This window comes from Choloepus didactylus (assembly GCF_015220235.1).
Source record: "Choloepus didactylus isolate mChoDid1 chromosome 11 unlocalized genomic scaffold, mChoDid1.pri SUPER_11_unloc1, whole genome shotgun sequence".
Classification (NCBI taxonomy): domain Eukaryota; kingdom Metazoa; phylum Chordata; class Mammalia; order Pilosa; family Megalonychidae; genus Choloepus; species Choloepus didactylus.
Genome location: NW_023637577.1, coordinates 3,909,186 through 3,918,524, shown reverse-complemented (window position 1 = coordinate 3,918,524; position 9,339 = coordinate 3,909,186). Strand labels below are relative to the sequence as shown.

General features: G+C 37.5%; 1 protein-coding gene across 4 annotated transcripts in view; it reads left to right on the top strand.

Moving 5' to 3' along the window:
• Positions 1-1,028: 1,028 nt before the first annotated feature.
• Positions 1,029-9,339, top strand: part of CT55 (cancer/testis antigen 55) — a 33,571-nt gene continuing 25,260 nt past the window's right edge. For 3 of the 4 annotated variants that reach the window (XR_005214823.1, XR_005214822.1, XR_005214821.1), the window contains exon 1: positions 1,029-1,266. Coding sequence is in view for 1 of the 4 variants with exons in the window: in XM_037823159.1 (XP_037679087.1) it covers positions 1,257-1,266 (10 nt within the window). In the remaining 3 variants the exon portion in view is untranslated. The remainder of the gene's footprint in view (positions 1,267-9,339) is intronic. The other variant, XM_037823159.1, reaches the window with a different exon arrangement.

The following is a 9,339-nucleotide window of genomic DNA, read 5'->3' as shown; positions in this document are numbered from 1 at the left end:
TCAAGTACTGGGGATTATGATTTCAACATATGTTTTTGGAGACCACAGTTCAACCCCTAACAATGAGATACCTGACACTGAGAGTGTCGGCCTTGCCCTTATGGGCCCTGATGGAGCAACTGTAAAACAGACTGGAGTGGATAGTCAGGGGCACTTCATTCACACAGAACGATTCCAGGATGTCAAATGCCATGTTTTAGAATGACCATCAGTGTATATGCTGAAATCACCAAGAACTAGGACAGAATTTACAACACTGTTTTGTGAAAAACCAGGTAAAACATATTTTGCACAGTATTATTTACTTGAAATAGATGTATGTTTATTCATCCTATATAAATATGTTTTCCTATAAATTGCCTAATGCATAGAAAAAAGGTAAAAGAAAAATAAGCACCAAGATGTTATCATTGTGACTACAATGGACATGTATTTTTTTCACCTTCCTTTCTTTTTTTAATTCAGTTTTATCAGGATATAGTCACATACCATATAACCATCCAACATGTACAATCAATTGTTCACAGTAGATCATATAGTTGTGTATTTCTCACTCCAAACTACTTTTGAACATTTTCCTTGTACCAGAAAAAGTAAAAATAAGGATAAAAAAATAAAAGTAAAAAATACCCAAATCACTCCCCACCCTATTTTTCATTCAGTTTTTTTGTCCTCATTTTTCTATTCATCTATATACTGGATAAAGGGAGTGCAAGCCACAAGGTTTTCAAATCACACTATCACCCCTCGTAAGCTACATTGCTATACAATCATCTTCAAGAATCCAGGCTACTGGGTTGCAGTTTGATAGTTTCAGGTATTTCCTTCTAGCTATTCCAATACACTAAAACCTAAAAAGGGATATCTATGTAGTGCATAAGAATGCCCTCCAGAGTGACTTCTTGACTCCATTTGAAATTTCTCAGCCACTGAAACTTTATTTCATTTCATTTCACTCCTCCTTTTGGTCAAAAAGATGTTCTCAATCCCACGATGTTGAGATGGACATGTATTCTTATGCATTTTTATTCTTACTCCCTTCCACCCTTTCCTTCATATTATATATCCCCAAAATATGCTTTTTAATCAGAATAAATTATGATTCACCTTAATTTCTTTGCAGGTTTACTTGCCCCTGCCAGCCACTTGTCATAATATAGGTCTTTTTGGCAAAGCTCTAAAAGTATGAGTTTCCAGAAGACAAGACTAGACAGCACAGTTTCTTATTGATCCAGGAAACTCTCAGAATTACTGTCATGGAAATAAGTAAGTCTCATCTTCCAAGAAATGTATTATGGTTTTTCAAAGGTGACATTATAGGCATGACAGTTTGATATATTTTCCTGGATGCTTATGTCCTCTTTGACCTTGAACATTCTGTATAATATGATATGCAGAAAATGGTTGCATTTGTTTACTTAATAATGATTTAGACAAGGTCCCTTAATTTTATGTGCTGTGTGACATATGAAATTTTCTACCACGAAATAAGAGATCGGTATGGAGGGCTAAGTCTGCCTGATCTTTTCATCTGGTTAATTTGTTTGTAGTCATTATTTGTGGGATGGACCTCACAGCAGTTGGTTCAGGCGACTTGCACCCCAACCCTAAGATAAATGGCTCCTTTGAATACTACTTGCTTCCTCTAAAAGCTAATTTTTTGCTTCCAGTCCTGACTCAGGCTCTGATGGTAAATGAAACACTGAGTCCCAACATAACTCAGCCTTCTTCATGGGTCAACTGATCTTGAAAATACTGCCAAAGTCAAAGGGACATTATTAAATCTAAATATTTGGAATGTCATGCTGTTTTATTAATATTTTCCCATATATAATGCACAATTATAAACAGATACAATTTTGTATATTTGGACCAGGCCATTGGAATATCAAGCTTTTATATTAATCTCAATGGGTAGATTTTTGTTTTTTACATATTAGCCTCAAAAATGAAGTGGGTTCACATGCCAAAAAATTGGCTACTAGAAACCTTAATACATCCACAAGACCTGTGCCAATTTTGATGTATTATGTACCCCAATGTGCCATGTTCTTTGATGCAATCTTGTGGGGACAGAAGTTTTAGTGTTGATTAGGTAAGAACATTTTGATGAGTGTTTCCATGGAGATGTGACTCAATCATCTGTGGGCAAGACCTTTGATTGGATAATTTCCATGGAGGTGTTACCCCACCCATTCAGGGTGGGTGTTAATTGGATCACTGGAGCCATATAAAAGAGTCAACAAACAAGCTGCAGCTGAAAGAGACATTTTTAAGATGGCCATTGAAAGCTGATGCTGACATTTTGGAGAAGGCCATTTTGAAACACAACCTGGAAGCAAGCAGATGCCAGCCACATGCCTTCTGAACTAAGAGAGGTTTTCTGGATGCCATTGGCCATCCTTTGGTGAAGATATTGTCTGTTGATGCCTTAATTAGGACATTTTCATGGCCTTCAGACTGTAACTTTGTAACCAAATAAACCCCCTTTATAAAAGCCAATCCCAACGTGGAATATGACTCCCAGGGAGGAATGTAGACCCGGCATCGTGGGACGGAGAACATCTTCTTGACCAAAAGGGGGATGTGAAAGGAAATGAAATAAGCTTCAGTGGCAGAGAGATTCCAAAAGGAGCCGAGAGGTCACTCTGGTGGGCATTCTTATGCACACTTTAGACAACCCTTTTTAGGTTCTAAACAATTGGGGTAGCTGGTGGTGGATACCTGAAACTATCAAACTACAACCCAGAACCCATGAATCTCGAAGACAGATGTATAAAAATGTAGCTTATGAGGGGTGACAAGGGGATTGGGAAAGCCATAAGGACCACACTCCACTTTGTCTAGTTTATGGATGGATGAGTAGAAAAATAGGGGAAGGAAACAAACAGACAAAGGTACCCAGTGTTCTTTTTTACTTCAATTGCTCTTTTTCACTCTAATTATTATTCGTGTTATTTTTGTGTGTGTGCTGATGAAGGTGTCAGGGATTGATTTTGGTGATGAATGTACAACTATGTAATGGTACTGTAAACAATCGAAAGTACGATTTGTTTTGTATGACTGCGTGGTATGTGAATATATCTCAATAAAATGATTTAAAAAAAAAAAAAAAGCCAATCCATTTCTGGTATTTGGCATAATGGCAGCTTTAGCAAACAGGAACAAGGCCTAAATTTTTATTTCTATTTTTAATACCTGTGGTAGAAAAATTTCAATTACAACTTTGGTTATGATGGGGGAAAAAACTTACAAAGAGAGAAACAAAAACAAAAAACCTAGTTTTGCTTGTTTGTTTTGCTAAATTTTCCTTTTCATTCCACAAATATTGTTGAACACTTTTATCTGTTTATCTTATCACTGTGTTGTTTCAATATATTCAATAGGAAAATTGCTAACCTGAAGTGGAGGAAAACTTTATTAAAATCATAGAAAGGAGTTGGAAAATATTTATCAATAGAAAAAATTAGTTCTAAAATATTATCTTGCTAAAACTGAAACAGAATTGCAATATTTGTCTATATAGGGCAGATTACAATTCTGTGCAATAATTTTACCATTTAAACAAATTTTATATATATACATATATATATATAAACAAAGTTGACTCAAAATATTTTTGGAACTGTGCTGATTTTTCACCTATTTCATCATTTTGGACTAAAAAATTTAATTTCCTCTGCTGATTGGTAAAGAAATAATTCATAACTCTTTTGACTAACTTGATTAGAACAATAACTAGATGAAAAGCCTGTTAAACAAAAGCAGTACTTTTTATATAATTTTATGAAGCTGAAAATTTATGTAATGTGATCAATATTTTCTTAAGTTTTTCTGGTTTATGAGGTAATTGTCATCAATTGAGCATTGTGTATTTCATGCTTTTATATAAATTTTGCATTTTCACATAATTTATATTAGTTTTGCCATTTTTTGTTTGTGCTTTGACTTACTCCCTCCAGTATTAGAATGGTTACACTCAAGAGACTAAACACACAAGGGCACAATGACCACATGTGACAATGGAATTTTGGCTCATCAACCCTGCAGCTGCCTGTTCAGGAAGCCAAACCACAATCTCTAAGTACTTGTCCCAGAATTCTCAGTATCTGGTCAATGGCTGCCAAGTTCATGATTTTTTTGTCCCATCTTCCAATTCAGGACCAGCCAGAAAAAGCCAAATGCCCTCCCCAAACCAATTGCAAAAGATTCCTGACTTCTAGTTGGGCCACTTCTAGCTTCTCCACCCCAGCACCCTCCTGTGAGTGCACACCAGAAGTCATTTTCACCATAAAGCCTTCCCACTCCTCTGTCTGCCTAAGATTCTCAGACTTAAACAAGTGATAGTGGCTTCTGTTTGTTCTCATTTGAGAGTAAGGGTCTCCATTTATTTACACAAACTTGAGATAGTTTCTAAGCACATTGTCTTTATTGCCTTTTCTTTTTCTTTTGTATACCGGTTGTTTTGGTTTGCTAAATCTGCCAGAATTCAAAGTACCAGAAATCAATTGGCTTTTACAGTGGGGGTTCAAGAGTTCACAGACTTACAGTTTGAAGGCCATAAAAATGTCCCATTTAAAGCATCAACAGGACAATACTTCCTCTGAAGAAAGGCTGATGGCATCTGGGGTTCCTCTGTCACGTGGGAAGGCAAATGGCTGGAGTCTGCTGGGCCTCTCCCAGGGTTAGCTTCTGGTTTCCATAGCTTTCAAAAAGTCTCTGGGCTTCTGTCTTAGCTTCTCTTAGTTTCTTCTAGAGGCAAACTCTGGATTACATATTTTAGCTTCTCTAAAGGACTCTAGTAAAGGATTAAGACCCACTTGAATGAGCTGGGTCACATCTCCATGGAAACAACCTAATCCAAAGGTCCCACCCACCATAGGTCTGCACCCACAAGAGTGGATTAAAACACCATAGGCTTTACTGGGATACATAACATCCAAACCAACACACCGGTTAATTTCCATTTTGCTCTATAAATGTTTTATTTTGGTAAAATAGTGAATATTCACTGTAAACTTCTTATCAAGGATGGAATGAATGACTATTCTTGTTCCTCATTCTTAATAATTAAGCACCACTTTTCCAAAAAACTAAGTGTTTTTGTCATTTTGCTTTGGTGTATCTGAACAACTGCAGACAAAATGCTTGTCAACAAGGCAGAGAGCATGATGTGTGGAACTCAGGATTCTGCATTTATGGGGGAGATGCATGAAGCAAATGGTCAACATTTTCAGAGTTGACTTTGTAAAGAAACAAACTCTGGGGGTGAACTGTAATACCTTCACAGAAGAAATTTTAGCAATTGGGAGGCACTTTGTCAAATGGTTTTGAAGAAAGGATGAGATTCTGAAAAAGTATGTACAGCTGAATAGCAAGTTTTCTCTGCACTTTGCCACAACTAAGTGGAGCTAACTCAGGAAGCAAAGTAGTTAACTCCAGGAGGTCCTTGTGTGGGGCTATTTTGTCTGGGTTTTTATCCTGCTGCATCATATGATCCTCTAAAGGCCTGCTCCCTTGTAACGTGGGTTTCTTCCCTATTTGTCAGAAAAGGCAATGAATTAGGAAACTTGGATTAGACGTGTGTGATGTTGCTGTGCTGCCAAAGTTTCACTGAGAGATAAATGACAGCCCTTTGGTGCTGCTATCCAAGCAACAACCCTTGGTCTCTCCAGGAATTTTGCTGGAACAGGATGTGGGTGCTTTGAAGAAACAAGACATGGTACACTTTAATTCTAAGGCAATTTAAGCAAAGAGACTAAAGAATGAGTAGTGAATTTGATCCCTAGGAAAGGAAAAGGTGGGCAATATTTCTGAAAGTAAAGGCTTTTGAACATAAAATAGAGAAATTGCACAAAAGCAATCTTCTACATTTGATGGCAACTTCCAATTCTGTTTCAACCACTTCTTCAGATAAAATCACAGTTGAGTGTACCTTCCTTTTTAACCAGTCTCTGGATGCAAAATTGCCCCAAATCTTCAGCTATTGATTGTCTTTGAAATACTGTTTACAGAAAAGTCAGCTCCAAAACAGACTCATCTTGTATCTCCTTACAAAAGAAATATTAGTAGGACCTTATGACTAGATCCACCTTTTGGAGCATCTTGCTATTTAACTCTAAAGGTTGATCAGAAAGAAGAGGCACTGCTCAAAATCTTATAGAAACCCATCAAGATGATTTGGTAAACATTTTTGATAAAAAGGTATGGGAGTTTAGGGCACTTATTCACCAACTTCTGCCTCCTTTTGTTTACAGGGTGTGCAAGGTATGTCAACTTCCCTGCATGCATCTTCTGTGGGCTACACAGTGGAGTGAAAACAGGGCGATTTCCTACTAAGTCAGCACTTTGGTTGCTCCAAGAATGAAATTCTTAGAGCCACTAGCAAATGCACATGCTTCTGTAGTAGGAACATTTTGATGTTCCATTTATTTGAGACCATTCCATTAAAATCATCATTAACATATACAAGATGAGAAATAGAACTCAGCTGTTCAATACAGTTACACAAATATTGGTCATTTTTCTCCAGTGGGATAATAACTAACAAAAGTACTAAAAATATTGAATTTATTTCCACCAAAAAAACATAGAAATAGAATCAACAAAATGGAACCCATATACATGGAATAACTCAGAAGAAAAACCAAGTCTGACATAATGGTTATTGCTATGGAATGGAATGTTTTTATCATATATATTACAGTAGTGAGTGTTTTAGTTTGCTAAAGCTTCCAAAAGCAGATATCATAAAATGGGTTGGCTTTTAATGGTGGAAATTTATTACAGTTTCAAGGCTGAGAAAAATGTCCAAATCAAGGCATATTTGGGTGATGCCTTCTCCCTGAAGACCGGTTTCCAGTGATCCCAAGCTCCTCTGCCACATGGCAAGGCATATGGCAGGCGTCTTTCTTCTCTTTCAGGTTTCATTGCTTTCAGCTTCTTGCTTCTGTGGTGTTCTCTCTCTCTCTCTGTTTCTCTGTCTCTGTCTGTTGCTCTCTCTCTCTTTCCCCATATTCATCCCATTTATAAACAACTCCAGTAAGAGGTTGATGCCTTAACTGAGTAACCTCATCAAAATGTCCTACTTACAATAGGTTCACCCTATAGGAATGGATTAGCTTTAAGGACTTGATTTTCTGGGGTACAGACAGTTCCAAACCACCACAGTGAATTTAAAAATTTCTTTCTGTCACTTTACTCTACTATAGCTTACTTTGCCTTTAAATGAAGTTACTATTTTACTTATTTCATAAATTTATTAGTCTCAGTCTTTGTGGTTCTCAGATGAAAGCTTTACATATAGTATACTTTTTTTTTTTACAAATAAAATTTTTAGCTTACTTTTTAATTATTTACTGACATATCCTACCCCCCCCAAATTACACAAAGCATAAAATAAGAAAAAGCACCTTTCTGTTTTCCTGGAACTTGCCTCACATTAATTAGCAGCTGAACTTCTCTAAGTGTGAGTTTAGCGTTAGATCACCATCAACTGTCAATACTGTCTTCCAGATTGATTTCTACTTGATGTGGTAATTTGTGCAGTGCAGAAAAGATCCGTGTTCTTAATTTTCACTCCTTTTTCATTCAGTTCTCATTTATGGAGTGTCAGTAAGGCACTTGGCATGTCAACAAAGCCTTTCTGCATTCCTTCAGCATTTCAGAGATACCTCCACTGTAGCATTATTGCATTATTTTATGGATATTCATCTCTGCAGCTTGCTCTTGACTAATTGTGGACTCTGTGTGGGTAGGAATCATATCATATATATTCTTTTGTCTGTCTCCTCCCATCAACCTTCCCCATTTACAAATCCATACATCAGACATATCTCATTGCCCGAGTATTGCATAGAAGCCACCAAACAACCTTTTTTTGAATGAATTGAATAGCAACACTAAGATCAGAATAGCCCCTTTCTCCTGCTGTTTATTACTTGATATGATTAGTAGACAATAGCACATCAATAGGTATGTAAATATGCCTTACCTCTTGCTTATTCTGGGAAGGCTATAGAAAAGATGTCAGAGAGAAAGAACTATCTGGAAGATAATTCCTTAGCTCAAAGACAAACTCATTGCCATTCTATTTACAGGATGTATTTTATTGCATTTCTCCTCTTGAATTTCCTGCCACCTTCCATAAAATTCTACTTGCTTGGAAAGAAGTGCCAACCCTCCTTGATCTATCAAGCTGACATCCTGCAGACTTCAGATGTTGTGTGCCTTCAGACTTGAAGCAATAGTACAGACTGTCCTGAAAGAAACAGACCTAGAAATTAGCCAGTTATCTCACTCTACCCCAAGCCGCTTAGCTTAGAATTATTTTCTTAGAGGGAGTAATGCTCCTTCCTCAAAAATCTCCTTTAACTGATCTCCAAAGCATATCTTATTGATATCTCACAACTCAGCACTTGAATACATCTACTCTTTTACTTTTCACTGATCCCTTCTATTAGGAGCCTTGACTTTTCATTCTGATTGCATGTTCCTTGATAGTGACACATGCTGTGGATTCAGAGTGCCTGGCAGAGGCCTGGTTATGTGGCAGCTCTTCAATAAACAGTTGTCAACTGATGGCCCTTAGGGTGTAAATTATGAGTTCTAGCAAAAGGGAAGGTCTCATCTGCATAATTATAAGCTGAAGATTCACAGGTGAAATGAGGTGCAGGGCTACTTCAGCACTGCTCTGGCTGCCACTTTATTCATGTAAAGTACAGTCCACATTAACTAAATCAAAATACCCCAAAGTTAAAATTTTGGGGAAAGAACCAATGTGCATTGTCATGTGAAGACTTTATAATAATATCCTAATACACACAGTCAGGGCTACATTATCCTAAAACAGTCAATTGCAGAAGGCTAGGAAAACATTCTAGGGGCCCCCAACTTTGAAATATACAGCAGTCTTACACCCTTAACTGTGTTATACAGGCCTTCTTAACCTGACATCCATGGATGGACTTCAGAGCATCTGTTAGTTCTCTGATAGTGCACAGAATTATGCCTGTGCATATGTACATGTCTTGGGTTACAGGAGCTGTGCACATCATCAATTTCTCAAAGGGGTTTGCTTCCTGAATGTACAGAAGAAAGGACCCATCCTGGCTCCAAAGAAACCTGTGTGTTCTCCAGGCTGATTCTAGAGGTAAAGAGAATCTCACCATGTGTCATGGGCTGGCACCAAGGGCCCCCTTGGAGTAGGTTTGCTCTCTAAGGAGTATACAGTGGAGCTCATCTGTTCATCAGGTAGACTGAGCTTTAACACAGACATTGAAGCTCAAGGCTAGAATGGTTCCTTGGGGCCTGCAAACTCAAGTCAAGAGAGTGGGAAAC